Source organism: Acipenser ruthenus, chromosome 25 (assembly GCF_902713425.1).
Source record: "Acipenser ruthenus chromosome 25, fAciRut3.2 maternal haplotype, whole genome shotgun sequence".
Lineage (NCBI taxonomy): Eukaryota > Metazoa > Chordata > Actinopteri > Acipenseriformes > Acipenseridae > Acipenser > Acipenser ruthenus.
This window is the reverse complement of record NC_081213.1, coordinates 27,091,334-27,119,062: the sequence shown is the minus strand read 5'-3', so window position 1 is coordinate 27,119,062 and position 27,729 is coordinate 27,091,334. Positions and strand designations below refer to the sequence as shown.

At 43.7% G+C, this 27,729-nt stretch overlaps 3 protein-coding genes and 1 long non-coding RNA gene across 9 annotated transcripts; all 4 read left to right on the top strand.

Annotated features, from left to right (window-relative positions):
- Positions 1–324: 324 nt before the first annotated feature.
- On the top strand, positions 325–10,151 carry LOC131701532 (hyaluronidase-2-like). Of its 6 annotated transcripts, none has more exons than XM_059000096.1 (5): positions 353–472; positions 4,132–4,216; positions 5,400–6,386; positions 7,582–7,671; positions 7,913–10,151. In XM_059000096.1, the coding sequence occupies exons 3-5, from the start codon at positions 5,463–5,465 to the stop codon at positions 8,300–8,302; spliced, it is 1,404 nt and encodes a 467-aa protein (XP_058856079.1). In that variant the 5' UTR covers positions 353–472; positions 4,132–4,216; positions 5,400–5,462; the 3' UTR covers positions 8,303–10,151. The 6 variants fall into 6 exon arrangements, with proteins under 6 accessions (XP_058856080.1, XP_058856079.1, XP_058856081.1 ...); XM_059000095.1 differs by lacking the exon at positions 353–472 and adding an exon at positions 3,733–4,040; XM_059000097.1 differs by lacking the exon at positions 4,132–4,216 and having other exon boundaries at positions 325–472.
- A 3,677-nt stretch (positions 10,152–13,828) lies between these two features.
- LOC131701520 (hyaluronidase-1-like) lies at positions 13,829–18,058 on the top strand. The gene is made up of 4 exons (XM_058999920.1): positions 13,829–13,958; positions 14,605–15,614; positions 16,055–16,144; positions 16,626–18,058. The coding sequence occupies exons 2-4, from the start codon at positions 14,670–14,672 to the stop codon at positions 16,941–16,943; spliced, it is 1,353 nt and encodes a 450-aa protein (XP_058855903.1). The 5' UTR covers positions 13,829–13,958; positions 14,605–14,669; the 3' UTR covers positions 16,944–18,058.
- Positions 18,059–18,671: 613 nt separating this feature from the next.
- LOC131701519 (zinc finger protein 501-like) lies at positions 18,672–22,238 on the top strand. Its single transcript, XM_058999919.1, has 3 exons — positions 18,672–19,044; positions 19,673–19,717; positions 19,954–22,238. The coding sequence occupies exons 2-3, from the start codon at positions 19,693–19,695 to the stop codon at positions 21,285–21,287; spliced, it is 1,359 nt and encodes a 452-aa protein (XP_058855902.1). The 5' UTR covers positions 18,672–19,044; positions 19,673–19,692; the 3' UTR covers positions 21,288–22,238.
- A 1,314-nt stretch (positions 22,239–23,552) lies between these two features.
- Positions 23,553–25,990, top strand: LOC131701561 (uncharacterized). Its single transcript, XR_009308874.1, has 2 exons — positions 23,553–23,889; positions 25,801–25,990. It is a non-coding gene; the product is annotated as an uncharacterized LOC131701561 (long non-coding RNA).
- Positions 25,991–27,729: the final 1,739 nt, after the last annotated feature.

Below are 27,729 nucleotides of genomic sequence, written 5' to 3'. Positions count from 1 at the left end.
CTTGTCAAGCTGCTGAGGTTTGTGAACACTGGCAATCACAACCTCACTGAATCTCACCTGTAGATAATGAAATACAATCACTAGGGACTACACTAAACTGAGGAAGAGCCGTGGATTGGGGGGGGTTCCCTTGCGATCCCATTGATTCTGCACAGTCCTGGCCAGTCATCCAGACTGAGGGTTAGGCAGGTTGAATTTAGCATTCCTCTCTACAATAATGTCAGGAAATGGCGCTGAGACTAGGAGGAAGGGTGTTACTAGCAGGCAGTGGCTGCTCCATGCTCCAAATGCTCCAAGATAGAGATAGTGATAGAGAGCGAGAGCGAGAGCGAGAGTGAGAGAGAGAGAGTATAAAATAGTGAAGGGAGTGACTTCTCTTAAACGCAGACTACAGCTAGCAACTCCGACATTCTCCATTCAATATCCGGAGGCGCTTATTCCTTGGAGGGCTTGTTGGTTTTTTCCTTGCTGGGTAAGTGCTTTTTTTTTCTTCTGGGGTTGTGCAAGCATTGGAAAGGTCTGGGATGCTTGACTCCTTTACCTTGCTTCCTGAAGCCAGTTGAGTCATTTCATATCATGTAAGACAGAATTATTTCCTGTATGAAACATTTAATCCTCAAGAAAGCAGTAATTACCACGTGGCAATGCCCTGCTCGTAACGACAAGCATCCCAGAAGGACATTATCAGATAGGAAATATAGCTTCTTTGGGTATTACTGCTGAAAAAGGTTTTACAGCTCTTTTCACAGCTTCTTCATGTAAATGTAGGTAAGATAGTCCATGATTGGAGCTGATTGTCTGTAAAAGCAGCTGTTAGACTGTTATTACAATATTTTGTTCGTTTTTGTGTGTGTGTGTCTGATTCCCTCAGTCTTTTAGGGTTCTCTGGGATTTTGCAAAAGCATCACTATACCACACAACAGTCACTCCTTCTTGATTACTGGCAGCAGTTTTGGTTTAATGTCCCAGGGGGGGAAATAGTTTCTGTATAATCTATTTTAGATAATGACTGCGAAACTCACAACCCGATTGGCTGAAACAATCTGTAAGGTTAATAAGGGCAGCAGTGTAGAGTAGTGGTTAGGGCTCTGGACTCTTGACTGGAGGGTCGTGGGTTCAATCCCCAGGTGGGGGACACTGCTGCTGTACCCTTGAGCAAGGTACTTTGCCTAGATTGCTCCAGTAAAAACCCAACTGTATAAATGGGTAACTGTATGAAAAAATAATGTGAAATAATGTTATATCTTATAACAATTGTAAGTCGCCCTGGATAAGGTCCTGCGGAGAAATAAATAATAATAATAAAGAAGATTAATGTCAGATGCAGCGGCCGTTCCCTGGGAGAGATAACTCACCAAAGTAGTTTCATAAAATGTCCAATGTAAAAGATCCGATCTTCATGTGCTTTACACTAACAAGGAGCCATATATGTGGCTGCTATCCTCCCAGATATAATTCAATGCCTGTGATTATTGCACCACATTGAGATATTCACTCCAAATCGTCACAAGCATTTTTCAGATAGTAAAAATACATCTAATAAAGTTACACAAACCAGAAACAAAACAATTCAGACATTTCATTTAGGGGCTTGTAGGTTGCCTTAAGTTGTTACAATTTGAAGTCAATAGCTTTGAGAAGACAGACGATTGTGTTTTCATCAACATGTTTTATTCAGTAAATAGACCATTTCAGATACAGGAAACACAGGCTAACCTGAAGACATTGTACTTTAAAGAATATCTTTAAACAAACAGCTGCGCTCACAGACCTCAAAGTAGCAGTGCTGTCCAGAAACAACAAAGTGAACACGAATCCCCCTCTTGCATTAAAGGAGTGGAAATGCTTCCTGTAGAATTCTTGCAGGCAATTTGAGTCAAGTTGCCGAGGGAAGCTGGGATAAGGTGAGGCTGTTGTGTTTTCAGCTAGCAATGGAATTAGCAGTTCCAGGCTTCCTCTCGGCTCATTATACTGAGCAGCACAGCATTATGTCACGACTGTGTGCTTTGAGAACTTCTGTGCAGTGTGATATTAAAGACATGGGTCTGTTTTAAAGAACAGTGGCAAACAGAAACGTCTCCCTTCTAAAATGTCTAAACCTCATTTCCATGGTCCTCATTTCATGCAGTAATACAAATAAGTGGGTCAGTAAATCAGCCCTGGATGGAAACACTAGCAGGATTAATAGAGTTAAAGTGTGGCAGTATCTAGATCATTAAAATAGACCCCACGCATCAAGCCGGCTGTCACCAAGCTGTGCCTGCTTATTTAAGGCTGATCTCCCTCATTCAATGTACTAGCTGATAGGTTCAGGCGGCCACTATACAGCTGACAGAAATGCAGTTTGTCCTTGAACTTCCCTGCTGTCCCTATAATGTACTCACTTTATAAAGCGCTGTGAGATAAGTGGACAGGCACCATACTAGAAAAAAAATAATCCTGTAACTAAAATCCAGGTGTCCTCGGGTTGGTCAGAAGCAGAGGACGTCTAGTAACCGCAAATCCCTAAACCCCCCCAAGCTACAGCACTGCCTGTGCGGCACGATAACAGTCAGAGGCTCCCATTGTCCTTATTTCCTGGCTGAAAATCCCAAGAACGGAATCAATTAGAGGCAGCTACCGTCCGCACAGGATGCAGCCATTCCCTTGTCGAATGACATCGGCAGGCGAGTCAGCATTAAAAAGTGACAACAAAGGAAGGAAAGGCATTATATACTCTTAGTGCAGGGTGGAAGTGTACTATGTTGCTCCACTCCAACAAAACAAACAAGATTTAAAACTGTGCCAGTTTAATCTCCAAGGGGAAATCACTTTCCCAAAATCAAAGATGGGTTACAAAAGCTAAGAAGTGAAGCCAGCATTTTACAAAGCATTTGACAAAGCAATCTCTACATGTGTGATAACACAACCTCCAGGTTAAATAAAGGTTAAAGTCAGCGTTGTGCCTCCATACTTTCAGAGCGCTGACCCCAGACACACGCCTGCTGAGAAGATACATTCCTCGGGGCAGAGAGGCTGTCTTAGCAACGGCTTGGAAGGACTGTGTGTCGTTCGGGATGATTTTAACCCCACCGTCACATTTATCAGGGTCGTTTTTCTATTAGCCTAACTGGAAAAATACAGGTTTTTATAGCATTAGTAAGAAAGAAAATAACAATAAATTATAAATGATATATCTCACATTGGATATATATTGAACTCAGACCCTTAAGTTTTTTTTTTTACTCCGCTTTGTGGGAAATTTAATTTGCCACATAAACCGGAAGAGAAGGGTGGAGACTTCCTAATGTAATTCTTCTCAAATAATAATCCTCAAAAAAATCAGTTCCAGACGGTAACGGTTTACATATTTTAATTATAGTTCAATGCGGACACCATGCGACTGATGTTATCAGAAGCATAAAAGCTTTGGTATTATTATACGGCCATTTTTTTTTTTTTTTTTTTTTTTTTTACAAGTTACAGTTATTATTACACAACCAGTCTTAAAGTCGATACATTCTGACTCAGCGACCAAACTACTGTAAAGTTTGCAATAACTTTCCTTCACTGCGGGGAGCGCGTGCTGCCTGTGGATGCTACCAAAATGAAATGGGGGGGCGGGGGTGGGGGGTTGTAAACAATGTACAGCGAACAAAACCGTTGATATGTTATAATTCAAAAGTAAACGTCTTCTCTTAGAAGTACCACTTCCGATTTCTTAAGAAATACACGCCCTAGATACATTTCACACTTTTATTATTTTTATTTATGCACCATCAGTGCCAACTCCACCCCTTCCTTCTCATGAAACGTGCCGAAGCTGGAGTCCCTTACATTTTTTTTTTTTTTTTTAAGCGTGCCCTTTAATAAAAACCTGGCTGTTTGCACTTTGGTAGAGCATTTTTGTCAAATCTGAGCATGTGGTTTGGACTAAATACACGAATTAAAAACAAAAAAGCAAAACTTTAGAGTACCAGCACGTTTGTAAAATATATATAAGTTACAAGGAAGGATACTACGGGCCTGGGTATGGTTAATGAACGATGACGTTTTGTTTGGTGATTATTTTTTTTTTCTTCTTTTTCTTGACTCGTGTCGAGTTTGATTCATAGTCGCCGGTTTTTTCACCGGGTATGTTTCTTGTTCCAGGTCATCTTTTCCAGTGGCCGAGCAAGCTGCATGTCCTTTTGTTTTCACGTTTTAAGGTTTAAGGTAACACACACACACTGAAAAGGTATTGTATGTTTCTTTAATTTGGTGCGCTGTGGGAAGCAATGGTCCTGTTTTGAATAAGAAGAGCGCGCTGTGCAATTTAGCTTTACCGAGTACTGCAAGCGGAATTGCATCCAAGTTGCGACCGTTGATTTATTTAATGTGTGTCTGATTTATCAGGACGCTTCGTTCCTGTGGTTTAGCGGTCCCGTGTCGTGTATGTTTGTTGGGACAGGTGTGTTTCATGCACATACCGCTATGTGCGCCAACATAGTGATAATTATCAACGGACAAGGTCGTAATGTCAACTGCCCGATCTCCGCATCTGATAGGTTATTTCGGTAATTGTTACTTTGAGACCAAATGTTGGTTGACGATGGTCAATTAATTATCAAAACAAAAGCACGCAATTGGCAAGCGGTTTGTGTTTAAACATAGACTACACACTACCCTATATGTATTTATTGCATGCATGCAGTCCCCGGTTTAGATTGGTTGGCATTCTTTAGAGTTAAACTTTAAAGCAGGCATAACTTTCTGCTTGCAAGCTTAATTAAGCTGCTTATTTTTATAGCACAAGTGCAAAAAAAAGGATATAAACTTGACAAGCTGTGACACTGGTAGTTCGGGCTGCTGTCTCTTGATATAAAACATATGATTGCATGCAAGTATCTGTTGTGAAGGAAAGTGAGAGGTACAGCATAGGGGTGGTGATAAAACGCCCATTGCACAGCAGTTTCACCCATTCCAGATTTTAACATGTGCTTGATTAGCTCCAGAGTGTCAATAAGCTCAGGTGTGGCTTATAAAGCCAGGAATGGATCAAACTGCTGTGCAACGGGAGTCTTATTTCCATCCTTGCAGCAGGTGTAGATGGGTTTTAGTTCTTGCATTGAAATCCAGCAAGAGCAGGTCTGTGGTGCGTGGAGCAGGAGGGCTGCGCCCCTGTCTCAAGCATATTTTTGCAATCTTGGGTATGAATTGGAAGTTTTAGAAATTGGGAGTGCCTGGCAATAGTGGCTAATCTTCCAGTTTAAGTCTCTGTATAGACCTCCTATCAAGCCTAGTTTGCTAAGATTTTGATCCAGTGTAAAATGTGTACTGTTATTTTATGTAACAATAAACAGACTCTGCACAAGAATACTGTGTGTAAAAGTTTTAGATTAAACATTAAAAATATTTTCTTTCATTTCCCCTCTTTTTAGATAAACATATTGGTGTTACCGTTAAGTGTCTACCGCCTAGCTTAAAAAGAAAAAGAAAAGAGGATGACGAAGCTGTCATTTAGAATTTGTCTCCTCCTGCTGGCGGAGCTCTGGGCATGCTGCTGGGGTGAAAGGTTGAAGCTGACCAGTTACCCCATCTTCTCTCAAAAGCCCTTTGCCTTGGTCTGGAATGCGCCCACTGAGGACTGCAGACCGCGGTACGGGGTGACGCTCAATTTAAAACAGTTCCAGGTCACGGCCTCACCCAACGAGGGCTTCGTGGGGCAGAAGCTCACCATCTTCTACAAGGACCGCTTGGGACTTTACCCCTATCACACCGAGAAAGGGCAGCCTGTCAACGGGGGGATACCCCAGCTCGCCCACCTCGGAGAACACCTGGCAAAGATGCCAGAAGGGATGGACAAATACATCCGAGATTCCCAGTCCAGCGGCCTGGCTGTGATCGACTGGGAGGAGTGGAGGCCCCTGTGGATCCGCAACTGGGACACCAAGGACGTTTACCGCAACATCTCGCGCTCCATGATCGCCCAGAAGAACCCGGGCTGGACCAAGGAACAGCTGAACAAGATGGCCCAAGTAGAGTTCGAAGCCTCTGCCAAGGAGTTCATGCTGCAGACCCTGAGGATGGCCAAGAGCCTGAGGCCCAACCAGCTCTGGGGCTACTATCTCTTCCCGGACTGCTACAACCACGACTACAAGAACAGCCTGAAGGACTACACTGGCCGCTGCCCCGACGTGGAGATCAGCCGCAACGACCAGCTGGACTGGCTGTGGGAGGAGAGCACAGCCCTCTACCCCTCCATCTACATGGGCACTGTGCTGCGCTCCAGCGAGTCCGGGCGCCAGTTTGTGCGCAACAGGGTCAAGGAGGCCATAAGGCTGGCATCTGTCGGGGAGGGGCTGGCACGGCCGGTCTTCGTTTACACACGGCCCACCTACTCTAACGGGCTGGAGCTGCTCTCTCAGGTGAGACTGGAGTCAGACTTCTGAACTTCTTATATATAAAAAGCTTGACGTATTTCCTGAAATCGCAAGTATGTTTTGAAACAGGGTTGTATTTTTGGTTCTAATCACAAGTTTCTGTCTGTGGTCTCCTGCCATCAGTTCGTGCCAGTAGAAGTGCAGCTGCACTTCAGGGACGTCATGTGCAAACCCGCTTGCTGATGCCTCTGTACTCCCTACTGTTTCACCTGCTTGTCCGTGGTTGGGTGGTGGAGCAATCTGCTGAACATCTCTGTAACTAGATGACCCCCTGCTACACTATGAAGTAATGGTTATCAAACAAACCAATGCAGAATTTCTGTGAATGCCCACTGAAATGCATCTCCTTTTTGTGATGTCCCATATTCCCATGTTTTAAGGGAAGGGTTGGGTTAGGGTGGGGGTGGGGGTTAGCCAGGTCGTTATTTTTGACTTGTGCTGTCATGGGGTTAACTCCTCTGAAATAGTCATGTACCGTCAGCCTTGTAACTTGACCTAAGCTGTTTCTGAATGAAAGTCTAGCAGTCTGCTTTAATTACAAATTCAATCTGAGATGCCAATTGTGTCTTTCCTGTAAATCTCCCCCGATAGCACGGATACCCTCCTCGCTCACTGCCATGAAATTGGGATGCAATCTTTTCTCTTATGGGTTGTCCCGGGAAAACTTTTCCCCCAAAATGCAGCCAACCTCTCTTTCAGTGAAGAGACACATTTCTGAAAGGCTTTAAATGCCCTTCTTTGTACTTTTTGAAACTGGGAAAGTCATGGGAGTGGAGTTTATTTTCCTCTGTATTTGAATTTCAGAAGCTCGTTTCAGCAAATATTTTTGCTGGCTGAGTAAAACAAGAGAGCTTCTGGAAATAGAAGAGCAGTAATCACTAAAAGGCATTGACCACATACAGGGCAGTTTAGTCTTACAGTAACACTTTCATTTCAACATCAGTTTGTTGTCAGAAACTGAAAAACCGAATAATCATTTTGCCATAATCCAGCACACCAGCGTGTCTCTCTTTGTGTAATATCGGAGTAGTACCATGACTTGGCCACCTGAGTTGTCTACGGTTTTCCTAATGAGTTACAGGTGGGACTTTAACTCCTAGTAAAACCTAGAATGTCTAAATGCAAGAGAGCTTTTCTTGAAGCATGGTTGTGTAAAGTGCCTGTTCATTGCTCTCTGCAGATGGACCTGGTCTATACCATTGGGGAGAGTGCAGCTCTGGGAGCTGCTGGACTTATCTTTTGGGGAGATGCAACTCATGCCAGCAGCTCTGTAAGTTTGTCTGTCTTTCTTTTTTTTTTTAGGTAACTAGGTACCAGACACGATGTAGCAATTTGCATGTTTCACTTGTGAAATTCCTATCAAAGACGTCAGCCTTGTTTTTTATTTTCTCATTCTGCCTGGCAGTGTACTGGACTTTGTGTCCTCTCCCTAGTAGAACTGCAAGGGGCTGAGTGGCTCTGTAACACTGCTGTGTAACACGTGCGCTGATGTTTCCTCCCTGTGGTTGCAGGCTAGCTGCGGGGTGCTGCGGGACACCTTGCAGGGGACGCTGGGGAGCTACCTGCTCAACGTGTCGATGGCGGCGCAGCTCTGCAGCAGCTCACGGTGCAGCCTGAACGGGCGCTGCGTGCGGCTCAACCCCAACACCAACACCTACCTGCACCTGAACGCCCGCAGCTTCCAGATCACACAGGAGGAGGGCAGCCTGAAGGTGAAGGGGGAGCTGAGCTCCGCTGACAAGGACGACTTCCGGAGGGACTTCATCTGCCAGTGCTACAGCGGCTACAGCGGGGACTCCTGCGTGGTTCAGGAGGCTGGGGCACGGAGGGGTGCTGCCCTCTGTATGACACCCTCTATCGCCGCCCTGCTGGCAGTGTTGGCTCTGCAGGTTCTCCTCTAGTAGTGCTATGAAACAAGAACAGCAGCATCTCAAGGACAAATTAAACTCTCTAGAGACTCCAAACCAGCATTCCTAATCCTGGAATAGCTTTCCCAAAGGATAAATTAATTTGTAGCTATTACCAATGTGTCCAGGGATAACCAAAACAGTAAATAAACCAAAATCATGACGGAAAATCTGATCTTTTGGAGAAGGTTAGTCAACCTATGAGAGTTATCCAAAGAATAAATAGCAATTATTAATTATGATTGCATTCTTCCAAAGACTTTGATGGACCACAGCCTTCACCCTGAAGCGCAGCGTGAAGTATCCAAAGATTGTTTCTTGTTCCACATTGTTTTCCAGGGTTTATAGGACTCTAGTCTCTATACCTCAACTCGGTGCCACCAGTACGTGACACACTTTACCTTTATTCAAGAGCTGTTTTTCTTGCAGGCAGTGTAAACTCACTTACAGTATTTGCTATCTGTCCCGAAATTAAAATCAGGCTGCAAGCAGAAAAAAAGAAAGAAGTGGTGAAGTTTGTAAACACAGCTGAATTCTTTTAACTTTGCTCATATGTTCAGATACACACAAAAAAGTGAAATCCAAATGCTTTTAATATATTTGCTTTAAAAACTAAAAACAAAAGGATATAACATTGAAGGGGGGTGTATCTGGAAATTAGTTAAACCACAGCTTGTTTATTTAAAAAAAACAGGGCAAAAGAGAGTTTGTGAAGGTTCTTTGTAAAGACAAGTTAATCTCTGGACATAAACCAAAGACAAATGTCAGTCCGTATCTCAAGGCTAATTTGGACCCTCCCCCATTCTGCATTCCTCTGTTTATTGTCTTTGATACAAGACTGCAAGCACATTCCACCTCCACAGGTCCACATTGAAAGGGTGTGTCTGTTTTTTAACAAGTGCCTCTCTCTCTCTCTCTCTCTCTCTCTCTCTCTCTCTCTCTCTCCTTCTGTGCTAGCTTTAAAATTATTTACAAGGACAAAAAAAAAAAAAAACAGAAACTGGAAAACACAATTGTGTAATAAAACCTCAGCTTGTAAAAGAAGACGCTCACCCCTTTCTGGTTTGCTTAACATTTACGAAACCTCCACGGCTGTCTTTGTAAGCTGGTTAGTGGCATTGTGTTTTCACAGGCTGGCTGAATCACCTTTGGGTGTGTGTTCTAAAGACATGCAGAGGCTGTTTCAAACACAGGTAGATGGCCACTGACCATTAAAGAACCTTTTTACATTTTTGTTAACTTTTGACTTTTGTTTCATTATCTCCTGATGTCAAGCAATGTAATTCTTGATGTATGAGTGCAATCATGTATAAAGCAAAGCAAACTGGATTTTTATTGTTTTTTTTTTGCCAACTAGAATGATCTGCAAATGTAACCTGATCTAAATTATTGTTTAAATGTCAGGTGTTCTTATGAACATGTTGTATTTGTATTGTTTTGAATACAGTGTTTAAATATGTTTTCAGTGATGCTGAACAGCTAACTTTGTTATGATGGTTTGTTGTTTCCCAAGGACTGCTAAAGCAACGGAAATTTCTTCCATGGGAGGAAAAAAACAAACAAAAAAAGCAACATATAATATTGTTCATATTTGAGCTAATCTGTGTGATGAATATATAACCCTGTATTGCTGCAAGCTGACGCAGGAGCGTGTCTTTTTGGCTCACACAGTTTTGTATATTTCATCATGACTGTGGCACATTGCTGCTTTAAGGTTACTGGGCACGATGTTGTAGCTTTAAACAAAACAAACCCAAATCATTTACAGCCCGGAGCAATGGCTCGATCCCTGAGCATAATGAGTCATCACATAAACCTGCATTAAAATGAGAGCCAATACTAACCTGCTGTTTCTCTGCTTCTAATTCAGTATGATTTAAAGAGCTAGACCTAATGCAGAGCTACTGTATCTGCTCTGGTGTGTGTGTAACTGCTATCTGAATCACAGGGCTCGACACGCACACCGACCCACCAAAGAAATAGACCTCCAACCGCCATAAGCCTGTTAAAGCTGCTATCGTGTGAGCAGGCAAACACATAAGACTGGCATTGCATTGTAACTATGATCTTAATTACTCGCACGGGAGCTAAATTAGGCACATCCTGGAGGACGAAGACCTAAGCATTCCACCTAAATAATGTGCAGTTATCAAGTCTCCACAACATGCATGTTTAATGAAGCGAATGGCAATCTCAAGATGTGTGTTGATCACACATTGTTTAGGTAGTGTGGATAGAGTATGGCAGATTAAGGAATAGTGAAGCCTGAAACAGCTTCTTAATTTACTGTTTTTATCAGTTTAATGCTTGAACTCTGTCAAAACTGATATCCGGTGGTAAAATTCTGAGCCTTCTCCGGGCAGCCTTCTCCCCTGGGCAGCCTTCTCCTCCAGGCAGCCTTCTCCTCCGGGCAGCCTTCTCCTCCAGGCAGCCTTCTCCCCCGGGCAGCCTTCTCCTCCAGGCAGCCTTCTCCCCCAGGCAGCCTTCTCCCCCGGGCAGCCTTCTCCTCCAGGCAGCCTTCTCCTCCAGGCAGCCTTCTCCCCCGGGCAGCCTTCTCCTCCAGGAAGCCTTCTCCTCCAGGCAGCCTTCTCCTCCAGGCAGCCTTCTCCTCCGGGCAGCCTTCTCCTCCAGGCAGCCTTCTCCCCCGGGCAGCCTTCTCCTCCGGGCAGCCTTCTCCTCCAGGCAGCCTTCTCCTCCAGACTGCCTTCTCCCCCGGGCAGCCTTCTCCTCCAGGAAGCCTTCTCCTCCAGGCAGCCTTCTCCTCCGGGCAGCCTTCTCCTCCGGGCAGCCTTCTCCTCCGGACAGCCTTCTCCTCCGGGCAGCCTTCTCCTCCGGACAGCCTTCTCCTCCAGGCAGCCTTCTCCTCCGGGCAGCCTTCTCCTCCGGGCAGCCTTCTCCTCCAGGCAGCCTTCTCCTCCGGGCAGCCTTCTCCTCCAGGCAGCCTTCTCCCCCGGGCAGCCTTCTCCTCCAGGCAGCCTTCTCCTCTGGGCAGCCTTCTCCTCCAGGCAGCCTTCTCCTCCGGGCAGCCTTCTCCTCCAGGCAGCCTTCTCCTCCGGACAGCCTTCTCCTCTAGGCAGCCACTGAATGTATGTGCATACATTATGAATGAACCTGATTACCATTGTGCACGACAACATTCCTCTCCCCGCCCCCTGCCACTTTTCTATTTTCCTCTAGCTATCTGTTCCTAATGTGGCTCTTGCTTTTTTTTGGGAGGGGATCATTTCCAGTAACAGGCAATGCGCAGACGCCAAAGGCAATATTATTGTGCTTGCAAAACAGAGAATGCCTTGTTTTCTAACTTAAACCAGGCCTACAGCAGCACACCCAGGGATCCCTTGGATTTACTCTGACCCTCAGCAGGGGGCAGGACCCACAGGCAGGCTGCTTGCATGTCAGACCCACTGAAGTAGTTTTTAATGCTGCGGGAGGGTGGGGGTAGTGCTCCTTAAATTACGAGCTTCCTCACACAGCTCTTTTTGAGAAGCACATGCAGACCAAGTCTTTCAATTTTGTTTGCATACGTAAGGTAGCCCGTTGGAAAAGTTTACTGCCATGAATGTAAGCATCCTTTGCCTGGGACAATCTTACCCGAGATTGAACATGTTTCCTTGTGCTTCACCGTGATATTAAGGTTTACTACTCTGCTTTGCTCTGGTGTACTGGGCTGCCGTGTGGAAGGCAGTGGGTTCAGTGGTTGGGGTTTTGGGCTGCAGTGTGGAAGGTGATTTCTAGCACAGATCCCCACTGGTTGAACTCCCCCAGTGAGCCATTACTGCTTATAAAGCACTAGCAGCTCCTAATGCGCTGATAACTGCTGCCTGTCTTTGGCTAGTTTCCTTTCTCTAATCTGGATGGATTTCCTGTAGTTAGCTTGTTCATAATGTCTTTAAATGACTTTGGGATGTGATAGAATTACAGCTAAATGCAAAACATCGGAAGCCACGTTTGCATTCCGCCAATCGGCACAGGAGTTTTACTGGCTATTCCAGCTCAGTCACTAAGAATACTCACAGGAACAGAATAAGCTTTGCTGCAAATTTTACTTAAAAAAAAAACTAAACAACTCAGAGTGTTATTGTAGGCTCCTGTGTTCACCTATTTTTTACTGTGCAAATAATCTTACTGACAAAAACAACCACTAGATGTCCCTGTTTTCGCTGTGTTCTTTGGCAGGAGACCCAGTGAGGGGCCAGATTACTTTTTAGTTCACTGTGGAAATGAAGTAAGAGCAAAAGAAAGTGATTAATTGTGCGAGAAGGCGCTGAACTGCTGTGCTGAAAACTACAGCTACCCCAATACTCTGCTTTGCCAGCATTATCAGTCGAAATGGAAAATTCTCAGAGACTTCCTGCTTAGTGTTGAGCCCAGCTTCCTTGGTAAGAATGACTTTGCAGGAAGCTCTGAGTGTGTTTGGCTCAGCCTATGATCTCTGTTGGGCCTCTCTGTGAGTTGATAAACAGCTTGGTTCTTTCCAAACCCCTTCCTGCATTTCTAAGCCAGCACACAGCACTGGGGTGGGGCCTGTCTGTCAGTGTAGTGAAGGACAGGCCGCTATTCACTTATACTGTAGATCTAGTGCTCCCAGCACCCTCACCTTTAACAGGCTCTGTGTTATTCTCTGTACAAAACCTGCACTGGGTTTGGACAGACAGACACACAGACAGCAGGGCTGGAAATAAAAGACACACATTGCACTTTTAAAAGACACCCATATGAACTTTACTCGACACACCTTAGCTTCTTACCCGCACACTGTGAGATGATAAATCCTGGCAAGGATCACTGTGCTATGCAATGGGAGTCTTATTGCAGACATTACTGTTAGCCCCTGGACCTGTACCCTGTATTGCATAATGCACAGCAAGACCATCTCCATAGAATAGTTTACCATGGTTCATTTGTACAGTAAATTTGCAGTTTTCCCATGCATTGACCATAGTTTGCCACGTTGTTTTTAATATGGTTTACAATTCTTGCCTTTACCATGATTTCACTATGCATGATTACACTTTGCTATGCTTTTACTATAGCACACTTTTATAAATGCGCACTGCTGTCTCCGCCACACTTCATTCTTACAATATAAACAGTTTCCTCTCCGGGCTTCAAGACTCTGCTGTCTTCCTCTGGAGCTGTTTGCAGGCGCATGGAAACACAGATGCCGGAGTGTGCTAACCCGTGAAGCAGAAACCGGCTTGGTTTGTTATTATTTCCAATGAAGTACGGAAGTGGAAAAAATGAAAACTTCATTTGAACTGCCTGGAATAGCAAACCGCAGCGTGACATGTTTCCAGACCGGCAGCTTTTATGATACTAATAAACTCGTCTCAACTGTAGCGCTTTGTGATATGGCAACCCACACATTTTAACTGCGACAGATCTGAAAAATATTATTATTATTATTATTATTATTATTATTATTATTATTATTATTATTATTATTATTATTATTGTAAATGTGGGAAACTGCTTTAAAAATGAACAATCTTTTCTCTTTGTTATAACGCGTGTTGACAGTGTCACATGTTTATGGGTGAAAGACCCGCCCCCTCTACTTTCATTGGCTGTTGCAGTAGCTATACAGTTCCTCAAATGTTGCCGACCCGAATCAGCAATGGGTTTGTGTGTTCGCTTCCTGCCTAATTAAGTAAGTTTTTTTTTTTATTTCCCTCACTAATATATTGTATTATTTATTTTAAACAAACACTTTGCTAGGACTATTTTAGTGTGTCATTTCTTCTTGCACCGGCAACATATTTATTTGTTGTTATGTGTGTTTTGAATAGTTCTGCTGAAAATATTCAAACACAAACGCACTACGAAGGTAGTGTTTTGAAAAGTTGAAGCCAGTGCCACTTTATAAGCGCTTGTGTATTACAGATATATTTATATATTGTCCACATTTAGAAATCCCCACATCAAAACAAATTCCAGATGAACTCCAAAGCTTTTTTTTTAAAACCGCGTTTCACTGCTATTTTTGAATTTCTGTATTTCTGTACAATAAATAACGTTTCTACGGTGTACCTATCAAATATATGCAATGCTGCTGCTTTTAATGAATTATCTAAGTTGTATCAATTGTTTGAGAGCAGTAAAAATGACACTGCATTGTAAATTGGTGACCAAACAAGTTAGCTTGAGTTGCAGGTTAAACATGTGATCTGTTGTCAACCAAAGGAAGTGAGTAATAAACAGTACTTTTTAATGAATCATAATCGTCTTTTATTTCTGGGGATTTTTTTTTTTTTGAAGCTTCCACAATTATTATTATTATTTTTTTTTTGGTGCAGGCATCTCTCATCAGGACAACCAGCTGGCAGGACCAGGGTTGGAGAAGCAGACAGCCAGGCTCCAAATGCTCTGCGGCGCCTCCACCTGGTTTGAGGTAATGAAGTGCGTCTGGGTGCTTCTCAGCATCTGGGCTCCAGGCTTGGTCACCCTGAGTGTCCGACAGAGCGTCCCTTCCCTGCTCCCCAACACCCCCTTCTTGATGGTGTGGAATGCCCCCACCCAGCCCTGCATGACAAAATACAACGTGGACCTGGACCTGAGTCTGTTCGACATCGTGCTGAACCAGAACCAGAGCTTCATGGGAGACAACATCACCATCTTCTACGAGGACAAACTGGGGCTCTACCCTCATTACGACTCCCCGGGGAAGCCAGTCAACGGGGGGGTCCCCCAGAACGGCAGCCTTCCAGAACACCTGCTGGTTGCCGGGGTTGAGATCCGGGAGGACATCCCTCACCCTGACTTTAGCGGCCTGGCCATCGTTGACTGGGAGAGCTGGCGGCCCCTGTGGGTGCGTAACTGGGACTCGAAGACGGTGTACTGGGAGGGCTCGAGGACGCTGGTGAGGGAGAAGCACCCCGACTGGCCACCCAGCAAAGTGGAAGAAGCAGCCCAGAAGGAGTTCCAGGAGGCTGGGCGATCTTTCATGGAGGGGACCCTCAAGCTCGGCCTCAGCCTGAGACCGGGCGGCTGGTGGGGCTTCTATGGCTTCCCAGCCTGCTACAACTACCAGTACAAGAACTCTACTGCCAACTACACGGGACAATGCCCCCAGCTGGAGATGAAGCGCAATGACGAGCTGGGCTGGCTGTGGAATGCCAGCTCGGCCTTGTACCCCAGTATCTACCTGGATTCAGACCTGCATGACAAGGATGACTGCATCCGAAAGTTTGTTCACTACCGGGTGCTGGAGGCCATGAGGGTAGCGGGACAGGTGGTGCCCGTCAGTCCTCCTGTGCTGCCCTACGCCCGCATTTTTTACGCCTACACTTTGAAATTCCTCACACAGGTAAAGGGAATGGTGTAGTTATTATAAACTCCTCATGTTAATGAGATGTTAGCGGACATCCTCAAGTTCAGTAATTGATTAGACTTTAGATATATCATTTTTGGATGTATAGTAACTCTTTGGAATTGTGTTATTGTTGTATTGTTTTTATATTGTATTGAGTATGGACTATTTAGGTCTCTCTTTGTATTAGTGCTTGCAGTATTGAGATGTACCCGTGCTGGCCCTGCAGGCACAATGGGAATAAACGAAACCGGGTGTGTCCAGTCTCGGGGCTGGAGGGCCATTCCACTCTAGGTTTAAACGAGATAGTGAACTATTTCTGCAGAGATTTAATTTGTTCAAGTAAACAATTTAGAACAGGGCTGGAACAACTGGCCACACCTGAACAAAGCTAAACTGTGAACACCAGCAGATTGATTGTTATGTGTTTCCTGCAGGAGGACTTGATTCACACCATCGGTGAAAGTGCTGCTCTGGGAGCAGCTGGAGTAGTGCTGTGGGGAGATGCGCACTACGCACAGTCACAGGTAACCTGCACCCCGAGGCACAAGCTTCATGGCTTGGTTTACTGGAGAATCACTTGGGCACAGCTTTTCCCAGTCATCTCCTCCAGCTCCAGCAGCAGACCTTTTAGAAGTACCAAAAATAACGTCTTCATGTTCTGTACGTAAAACACAGATTTGCAGTGTTAGGATTAGCACAATCAGTAGAGCGTGTCGGTGACAGTGAATGGACCAGAATGTGTGAAAGGGCAAAATATGTACTGCAGATGTAGTACAAAGAAGCAACTTGGGAGTATCGTCCTCACCTGACAAAGAAAATATCATTGTGGTGAAAGCAGTGCAACAAGGACTTTTAGGTCCATCACATTCCGGTGCTGCTATTGCAATACAAATGAGGAAGGGAAGAAAGTTGAATGCTGCTGGTTTAACCTCCCCCCCCCCCCTCCCCCTCCCCCCTCTCCCCCTCCCCCTCCCCCCTCTCCCCCTCCCCCCTCTCTCTCTGTAGGAGGTGTGCCAGGCAGTGAAGGAGTATGTGGACGGGATGTTGGGGCGATACCTGGTTAACGTGACGGCTGCGGTGACCCTGTGCAGCAACACTGTGTGCTCGGGGCGTGGCCGCTGCCAGAGGAAAGACAGCGGCTCAGCCACCTACCTGCACCTGGACCCTCGGAGCTGGGCCGTGGTGTCGAACCCAGGTCCCAAGAGGGTACAGTTTAGCGTGCGGGGACGACCGGGCAAGTGGGAACTGGCTGAGATGGAGGCCCAGTTTGGATGCCAGTGCTACCAGGGTTGGGGCGGGAGTCATTGTAAAAAGCGGATGTAGTTTGTGCAGCTGCTATTTGGGTTATTGTGTGGAGACTCGTCCCTCACCAGACCCTAGCTGAATGCCAACAACAAGCTGAGTCAAGTAGACAAATGTTAAGAGAACCTCTGAATGCATGATTGTGTGTTTAAAACAACGGGAACAGGGTTGCAGAACATCCAAAATCTTCAGGGCACAGACTCTGAACCTTCAGGAAATTCCAAACCTTCCGGAACCAATTAATGACACATTTAGAATTCACAAAAGATGAAAGCTATAGGCTAGGCTTAATATTTCTATTCCACATCGAATCTGACAAGAGATTGGATTAGCTGTGCAAAAAAAATAGTTCCTTTCGGCTCCCGAAAGACTAGAACACAGTAAACACCTGGGTACCTGGGTTCCATGCAAGACATGTGCTGCATGGTCTTAAAATGCCCCTTCCTAGACCTCGGTGCTTTGAGCAATCCTTTAAAAGGACTCCACGCAGCCTGTGGTAGATGCATCATGTGGATACTTAACATAGTTCCCAAGTACAGTAATCTAAATCTATTCATTCAAGTATTTCACAATGAAAAGGTGTACTAAACTGTAGCCCTTTTTATAAAAATGGCCCAATGTCTTGGGTTAGTAACAGGTTTTAGAGAAATATCCCACACCAGTGTTACAAGACCACCAGCTCCTATCAAGATGTTCTGCCCAAAAACAAAACAAAAAAAAAGAGCCCTGCACTGGAAGCAGTGCGGTTTGGGCTGAACTGTACCCTGTGCACCTCATGTTAATCTGTTTTAAAAAATAAAATGTTTACAATGCATTTACTTTTTTATTGAGCGTTTCATTGCATTACTTGAATTGTAAATTTGTAACCATAGACGGTCACTACTTCATTGGAACTACAGCGGTACTGCACCGGACTTCAGGAGAGACGAATCCAGTGTTGCCAGGTCCTCCCTGCTTTTCTAACAGTAAACACAAACAATTAGGCTGTCCAATATATATACTGAACTTAAGAGACAATTCATGCAAGTAGCACTGAAATCCAACTTTAGATAACACCAGAAGCACATCATTTTAAATCCTATTACAGTAGATTCTTGTTAATTACATGGCCCAGGTGCCTACTGTAACAGTTTCATGCAATTAACCAGTGTATGCAGTTATCAGTAACATATACAGTGTAATACATTGAATTGTATACCTGACAATTGCATACAATTGTGAAGCACATTTCTTTTGAAAATGTACGTTCCTTTTTCTGGTTAAATTAAAATGTGTGTTCCTTATTCTGGGTAAATGCATAAAACTGAGGCACACGGGGTATGCAATTCACAGGGATCTACTGCATGGGCATTTTCATAAGAACTAGGCTTCACATTTTTTTAAAGTTAACAGGAATATGCAATTATCATGGATGCAATTAATTGGAATGCACTGCACTTGTGTAATTCGTAAACCTCTAAAACCTACAGTAAAATTATATTGGCATGCCGTGGCTACATTGTAAAACAACAATCTGTAGTTTGTTTTTGATTTTCCAGAATATTTATTCACTGACTGGCACAACACTTAAACACGGCTCTTACACTGAATGAACTCCTGTGCCTCTCAATCAAATTCTAATTTCTATACAGAATTGACCCATGACGTCACAGCACATCCGCCATCTTAGTAAAGGAAGGACTTGCACATTATGAATACATCTTAGGGAGCAAATTGTTTTCAGACAGGAAAACAAAACAAAACAAAAAAAAAAAACCTTTAGAAAATATTTTTAAAAACCGTCTTCCCATTTCTTACCTCCAGATTGCTCTGAGCACAAACGTACAACCTCTAGATCTGGCAACACTGGGTAAATCGGATGGCATTGATTTAATGAAGGTGTTCACCTAAGACACCAATTGGTCGATCGCACCATCCATCAAGCACAGGGGCGGGTCAACATTTCGAAATGTGTTTCCGCTATGCACAGAGTGTCTGTGTCTGTGCAGATTGCACATGCTCTGAAGTTTAGCGCCGGGTCGTGTTTTTGTAATATTTTCTCCCTGAATGCATGTGTTTGGCTCCTAATGTAGTTCGGATATTGCAGGCCAGCGAGACAGGTTCATATTAAAAGTACAGAACGGTAAGTACTGGGCCAAGTCGTGTGCCGAGCAAGTCCACAAGACGTCTTTTATTTTTGACTTAAGTTTAACGCAAGGTGAGAAAGTGTGTACCATCTTCTGAATGCAATGAGAAAATAATCAGTTTAAAAAAAAAAAAATCTGCAATGATAGTATTATTTTTAATACACTTTCCTGAACGTATAACTGCATACACAATTATATCTGGTTTTCAAAACCGTCTGTTCTTAAAAAGGAAGATACATATTGTGATTACGTTTTGAAGTAATCCTCCCAACATATTGAAATGCTATGTCGTCCATTTGTCACGAAAGCCACTGTAGTTATTTTTACACACACACACACACACGCACACGCACACGCACACGCACACACACACACACACTCACACACTCACACACACACACACACTCACACACTCACACACACGCACACGCACACACACACACTCTTGTGACCAACGACTTCACAGGCGAGCAAGCCCACCGCTTTCAATAATGGGCATGTGTTATTTTTCTGGTCATTTGAACATGATGGTTGCAGGTCTGCGTATAGATTTAACATAACGTTTCAGTGGCATTTTAGTTTTTGTATCGTGTTGTCTTCAACGCTTTTCATTATTATTTTCAGACAGGACGAGAAGACTGAAAATGGATGTCTCGGGTGTAGAGCCAGGTAGGGCTTTATTTAGATTTTTATTATTAGAGTTTTTAAAGCTGTGGATGCCAATCAAATTCCAATATGATGACATATTTCATCCATGTACTATACTATGAAACTTAGAAATACCCAAAGAAACTAATGTACTGCATTAATATTGACAATTCTTAAGAGCAAAGCATGATGGAGAGAGCTTTGCACTAACTTGTCTTTTCTCCCTCTCTCAACTTCTGCACTGCCTGTGGCACAAGATGACGAATCATTTCCATGCCCACAGTGCAAAACATCCTTTTCTGGGGGGCAGGAGCTGGAGAGGCATATGAAGCAAACACACCATGTGGAGAGACTGAGCGTGACTGCTGGGTCTGAGCTTGGGAAGGGGCTGAGCGACTTGGGAGCCTGCAAGAAAGCAAGCCAGGGGGTCGTCCATGGAAGACCTGTGTGTAACGAATGCGGGAAGAGTTTCTGGGACTCCTCAAAGCTTAAAAGACACCAGCGAATTCATACAGGAGAGGCCCCGTACGACTGCAGTGAATGTGGGAGGAGGTTCGGTCGCTTGGAGCATCTTAAACGGCACCAGTACGTGCATGCTGGAGACCCCTCCTTTCCTTGCACCGAATGTGGAAAGTGTTTCAGGGCTCCGGGACGCCTTAGAAGTCACCTGCGAACTCACCCGTGGCTAGTCTTGCACTGGTGTACTAAGTGCGGAGACAGTTTCAGCCAGGCGGAAGAACTTGAGAAACACAAGGCAGTCCACGCCAGGAAGAGCTCGTATGAGTGTTTGGAATGTGGGAAGAGTTTCAAGGAGGCTGCGAAACTTAAAAGACACCAGCTTGTTCACTCCAGGGTGATCTCGTTCCTTTGTTCCGAATGCGGCCAGGGATTCATTCGCTCGGAGCACCTGAAGAGGCATGAGCTGGTGCATACCGGAGAGACCCCCTATCACTGCTCTGAGTGTGGGAGGAGATTCAGAGACTCGAGAGGCCTCGCCCAGCACAAGCGCATCCACACGGGGCAGCTGCCGTACAGGTGCGCGGAGTGTGGCAAGAATTTCAGGGAGAAGGGAAAGCTGAAAAGACACCAGCGAGTTCACACAGGAGAGACCCCCTATGCCTGTACTAAATGTGGGCAGAGGTTTGGACGGCAAGAGCATCTTAAGAAACACCAGCAGGTGCACACAGGAGGACATGTGAGCACTGAGCAGACAGACCGTTTCGCTCAGTTAGGGGCTCTGGTGTCGCACCAGCACACTCCCGGACTGGAGACTCTGTGTGCTAAAAGGGAAGAGGGTTTGAAAGGAGAACGCGCGGAGCAAAGCAGCGCAAGGGAAACGAAAACGCACGCCTGCACGGAGTGTGAGAAGAGTTTCGCTCGGCCAGACCATCTTAAAAGACACCAGAAAACTCACACGCAGGACCATCGCTGTGCTAAGTGTGGGAAGGGCTTTCCAGAGGAGTGGAGACTTAAAGAACACCAGCGGACTCACATGAGGGAAGTGCACGAGTGTAGTGAATGTGGCAAGAATTTCAAACGGTCAGACTATCTTGAAAAACACCAGCAGAGCCACAAGGGAGAGAATCCTTAGTGCTGTACCGTATACTGGAAGGGATAATTTAGGAAGCATTATAAACTACCAACTAGTGTAGCTGCACCAACAGAGAACATGCACTGTAATAAATATAGTACTGAACAAGGGACAAAAGTGTTAAGAACTTACAAACAATTAGAATAATGTATTCCCTTTGCAGATATCGTTGATTCACTGTACTTACATGTAGACTAATGTGTGTGTATATAGGAAGGAATTTGTTATTGGTGCGAAACCCGAAATAATGATAAAAAACAACAAAGACACGACTGCAGGCATTTCCAGGTACAAACAAATAAACATGCCTTTCCACTGGTGTGGCTAAGATTGAATGAAATGTTAAGCCCTGCATCAGGAATGAGATAATCCGAGGATGCAACATGATGATGTTTATACCAGATGCACCTCGAATGCATCTGGGTTGTAAAAAGAGGAAAAAACAGAGGGTCACCATTCACACTCTGTTCATGGGAGCCATTTCAAACTCGATTCAACGCACCTTCATACAAAGAGCAATCGCTCCCTAGAATTTCTGAGAGAACCATTCGTTAGCAATCGTAGTAAACTACCGGACGAGATAGATACAGAACAGCCTTATTAAATAGAATGCTGCAGGCTCAAACCTTCCTATTCATCTCTACACAGTGTGACAATAGCAAATACTCACTTTAAACAGGCAATGGAACGCAGCTGTACTGTGATGCTTTCTGTGCTATTAATAGAATGATATTATAGTACAGGACATACGCAAATGTTTTGTTACATTTAGTAAAAAAAATATTTTTTTAAAAATGATTCAAGAAAGTCCTGGTTGTTGTTTGTTTATTGCACAAGTTGTCAATTCTATGGCATAAGGACTAGACAGTGATTAAAATGTTTGCGAGTGACACATAGATTTACTTAGTGGCTGGCTTTATTATTTATTTCTTAGCAGATGCCCTTATCCAGGGCAACTTACAATTGTTACAAGATAACACATTTTTTTTTACATACAAGTACATTATTTTTTTACACATTATTTTTACATACAATTACCCATTTATACAGTTGGGTTTTTGCTTGAGCAATCTAGGTAAAATACCTTGCTCAAAGGTACAGCAGCAGTGTCCCCCACCTGGGATTGAACCCACAACCCTCCAGGCAAGAGTCCAGAGCCCTAACCACTACTCCACACTGCTGTGCTATACTGAATGCATTTCAATCAAGCACTACCCATATAAAATGCATTCTCCTTGTAGACACGGTGTGAAGTGTGGAAACAGCTTCCCAGATTCATGGAAACTGAAAAAACACGAGCAGACTGACGCAAGGGAAGTACAGGACAGTATTCAGTGTGGGAAGAGTTTCAGAGGGTTGGGCTGTCTTCAAAAACACCAGCAGAGCCACACTGAAGAAAACCCTGAGCCTCTCAGAGCAGACTGTGAGACCTTCTCATCCTTATAGACCCATCAAGGGACAAGAACAGACAGACACACTTCAGACAGGCAAGAGTGAGTACTAATAGTTCTCACAGACCTGTCGAGGTACTAGCACACACACTCATAACAATCTAGAAGGCACAGTGATGGGATGGATGAGGGTTAATATTACCTGTAACTGCTTCACATTTTCACAGACCACTGTTATGAACTCACTCTCGGTCTTAAACTTCTGATCCACAGACTGAGAATGATTGGTCTGTCTCACAGATGAACTGGTATCAAACAAAAGCTTTTTTAATGTGTTGGATGTAAAAGTTGATTTGCAGATTGAAATATATATATATATATATATATATATATATATATATATATATATATATATATATATATATATATATATACACAGAGTTTAAATCGCCCTATAAAAGGTTACATTTCTCTAGCGCCCAGCACTGCACAAAAACACATCTAATGCATTGGCAGATATATTGCATTGACATGACAGTTCCATTTCATCGCCACACGGGGGCAGCATCGGTAGAGAACCATAGTTCAAACAGCTCTACAGCCCTTCTTTCAGGCAGGTTCCGGTTTAATTCGTTGTTTTGTTTTTTGTTGGTTATTTAGAAACCGGCTCTTTTAAAATACTATCGATAGTAAAAACAATACTTCACAAGAAACAGTAAAATATAATATTTGTAAAATACTGGTGTCGACACCTGTACTGCAAATTTTCTTAATAATCAAAGTAAGTTTTTAAACAGTTGCGGATGCTGGACAGCCGTAGTCTATATGCAAATTAGATCTTGCTTTTCTCAGTTTGATTCGCCAACTGTGTTCGCCAATCAGGAGTCAGGTATTTACTGTAGCTTGTTGTATCCAATCAGATTGCTGACAAGCTGGGTTACAGGGGTTGATTATATTTAACCAGCAGTTCTACTAAATGGCCACACGATGGCAGCATTGTATAAGAAATGAAAGATAAAGCCTGGTCTGTCTCTTGAAGTTCATTACCTGCACTACCCATTGCAAACAGCAGAGGGCACCACAATCGCTTGACAGAGCCGCACCGAATTAATGAGATCGACCGGGGGCGTGTCGTGTGAAACAAGTATATTTAATGTTAGTTTGTTGAAGAACAAAGCCACGCTTTTGCTACTGTTTTGCAAATATTACAGGTGAATGCAGCACGTTTACTTCTTTATTATTCCGTGCAGGGGGTGTTTTTTGAATTTTACATTGTTAATGACAAATGACCGGCCGTACCCGCGTGTGATGTTTGTTTACTTGTGGTATCATGGGTGGGTTTGTTACTGTTTGCTGAGCGGCTGCTAATAATTTGTTTCGCTTGATGAGCTCTGATCAGTAAACTGGTGTGTATCTGCTTTGAAATATGTTATGTGCTGTTACTGTACGGATATGCGCACAAAGTTGTGCTTTTGTTGTGCAAGAGCATGAACTAATTCTGCTTTATAAAGTCGAATGAAACCTGCTGAATAATGTTACGTCAGCATACTAAATTACACACCGCTTTGTAGTTTTCCAGATACTTAACAAAAAAATGACAACAAATACAAAAAATATGTGACATTTCAAAATCTATAAAATGCTGTACTACTGACTTCCAGTAGACTTTTACGAGATTACTTTATAGTTTCTTTGATTACATGATGTAAATAAAAGATCCTACTTATGCTCATATATATCTTTCAATCCTAAAATCGTAGGTGATGTTAAACTTTTGGCCATTGCTGTATGTGAGAGGGTTTTGATTCGCAGGTAACACGGGTATTGTGTGCAAGCCTGTTCTCAAGTATTGCTCTAGTGAAGCTGGTCAGTGTAGCATTGCTCTAGTACAGTATTTTGTCATTATTGTGTTTTTAAATTATTCTTTTGATTCATATATATTTACATCCTTTATTAATGGTCTATTATCCTCTTGTTTATTAAAAAGAAAAATATATCTCTTGTAAAACTACCATTAGTGCTTTAGGAAATATCTGCTTCATTATTTCTGAATATCGAAGAATGAATAGGTCTTGCCAAATGTGTTTGTAAATATTTGGTAAGCATGTCATTACTAGGGTCTCTCTCTCTCTGAACCTTGTTTTCATGGTTTTTGTTTAGCAGTAGGTTGTCTTGACCGAACATAACTTTTAGTTTCCCCAACTCTCTCTTATTACTGTTTCTCTGAATCTTCTTTATCCAAAATCTATTAGGTTGTGCAGATGACATTCCTTCGGTCCTGGTGTCCATATTATTCGTGGGTTTGGATAAGGCTGTGTTTCAATTGGTCCTTGATAGCTTGACTCATATTAATAATATTCATTGCCTCCTGTATGGGAATGATCATATCAGTATTTCAGGTCAGCCAACAGAAGCACGGCATAAACCAAGTTGAAGAAATTCTTCATTTGTTTTAAATGAGTTTGCCAACCACAGCAGCTTGTAGCCGTAACCCATTTTTAATGAACGTGCTGCGCAATGTTGTCTTTTTAGATTCAATATTATTTGGTAGCATCAGACAGGGTTGCTCTAGCAGGCTGTGCATTGCAGGGTTTAGAATTGGCAGGTAAACACACCTTGTTAATAATGATACGAGGCTGGGGAGGTTATGTGCTGGTACTGGATGTGTGTTGAATTGCAGGTAACATCTATTCTTTGTTCATTATTTATTTAGTGTCCTGTAAGTGGTTCATTATTTTGCCAACCCCACGGTAAGGCACTTGTTTTTTGAACACACTCTCCATTGCTTCTGCAGAGTAACTTTATTATTGCATTGCGCATCACAAGTCCTGTCACTTTGTATTTTTACGTCACACATTCTTGGGTTTGCCAGAGGCTATATATATATATATATATATATCATACTAAATGTCTTCTCTATTGAAGTTTGTCATGACATGTCACTTGAACTGTATTTATTCCCTGCCTCTCTCTAGGGAGGCTCCTCCCACCTGCTCGTATTTGCATGCCCCTCTATACCCTGTTGCTCCTCCCCTTTGTCGCTCCCTTCTAGAACACTGAAATGCAGAATGCTAGGGGCCAGTATTCCAGGGTTAGCTAACACACGCTCCTCTGTCTTGCAGATGGTAACCCGTGGTGACTGGATCTATGGAAGGGTGCTGATATTTTTGCCATTGTATTTTTGGTTGGCAAATCACGTTTTAAGCCTAAAAATCTTTGACTCAAGATCTTTTGTAAAAAATGACTTTGCAATGTGTGTTTTTGTTTGCTTTAACATCTCAGTGATTTTGAATAAAAACCCATTTTACTGTCTGCATGTTGTGAGTATCGTTCCTTTTGCTGCTTTCAGTTGCTTACTTGTCTCCAAGTGTCTGAGTGTAGTAGCCTACTGCTACTAATCCTTGGGACCTTTGTGTGCATTGATTTTCATGGTTCATTCTTTCAAGGTATATTCACTTTACTGTGTTGGTGTTGTTTATTCTTAAGTTTTCTTTTGCTTTACTTTGTTCCTTCCTTTGTAATTGTTTAGGCTTAGCCCCAGGTCCACATCACACAATGTAATACTGTGTTCACATAGCAGGTGAGCTGGCTGGCTAGCTCTGTTAGTAGAGTATGGATCCTGATTCCCCGGTTAGTGGGTTCAAACCCCATGTTAGTGGCATGCGTGTTCCTTTTGTATTCAAAGACTTTGACCTTTTTTGAGACAAGACAAGGCGTCAGTGGTCTTAAGCATAAAAATAGTAATATAAAGACATTGATATAAGATTGTTATCATGCATAGAGTCAAGTGATGCAGTGTGATAATTCACCTGCAAATCCAGCCGATTCCTTCCTTTTTCAGACTTGGTTCATTTCCTATGTAATCAATGAAAAAGCAAGCTCTTCCATGAAAGTGAGATGGCACAGTGGGTTAATTCATTAATATGCTGTGCTTTTCTTCTTGGGTGACTGGGTTTGAATCCAGCTGATTTCTTCCTTTATTTTCAAAGAATTGGTTCATTGACCTTATGTTCAGTGTGAAACCCAGATTTCCTGTGGGAGCTGGTGGCGCAGTGGTTAAGGCCACTGCCTCCTCTCCCCGAAGACGGCGGTTCGAATCCAGCTCCCGGTAAGTTCCAGAGGCAAGTAATGATGTCGGTTGTAAGTAATGATGTCGGTTGTGTTTCCACAGATGGAGGGAGGAGGAGGAGGAGGAGGAGGCAGCAGCAGCAGCAGCAGTAGCGGTGGAGGCAGGAGAGGACAGAAAGGGGGGGGTCTGGCCCCCCCGCCTGGGAGGAGAGTGGCAGGTTGGGGTGTTGCAACCTGAGTGAAGAGAAATGTGACCAAGTGTTGTTTTAGTTTGAGTCCCCTTGAGCATTCTACAACTGTCTTAATTAATAGGTGGTCTCTTTTACTATCATAATCAATAAACCAACATATTACTGTGTATTATGATAGTAAAAGAGACCACCTATTAATTAAGACAGTTGTAGAATGCTCAAGGGGACTCAAACTAAAACAACACTTGGTCACATTTCTCTTCACTCAGGTTGCAACACCCCAACCTGCCACTCTCCTCCCAGGCGGGGGGGCCAGACCCCCCCCTTTCTGTCCTCTCCTGCCTCCACCGCTGCTGCTGCCGCCTCCTCCTCCTCCCTCCATCTGTGGAAACACAATCGACATCATTACTTACAATCGACATCATTACTTACCTCTGGAACTTACCGGGAGCTGGATTCGAACCGCCGTCTTCGGGGAGAGGAGGCAGTGGCCTTAACCACTGCACCACCAGCTCCCACAGGAAATCTTGGTTTCACACTGAACATAAGGTCAATGAACCAATTCTTTGAAAATAAAGGAAGAAATCAGCTGGATTCGAACCCAGTCACCCAAGAAGAAAAGCACAGCATATTAATGAATTAACCCACTGTGCCATCTCACTTTCATGGAAGAGCTTGCTTTTTCATTGATTACATAGGAAATGAACCAAGTCTGAAAAAGGAAGGAATCGGCTGGATTTGCAGGTGAATTATCACACTGCATCACTTGATTCTGGGACTAGCCCACTGCAC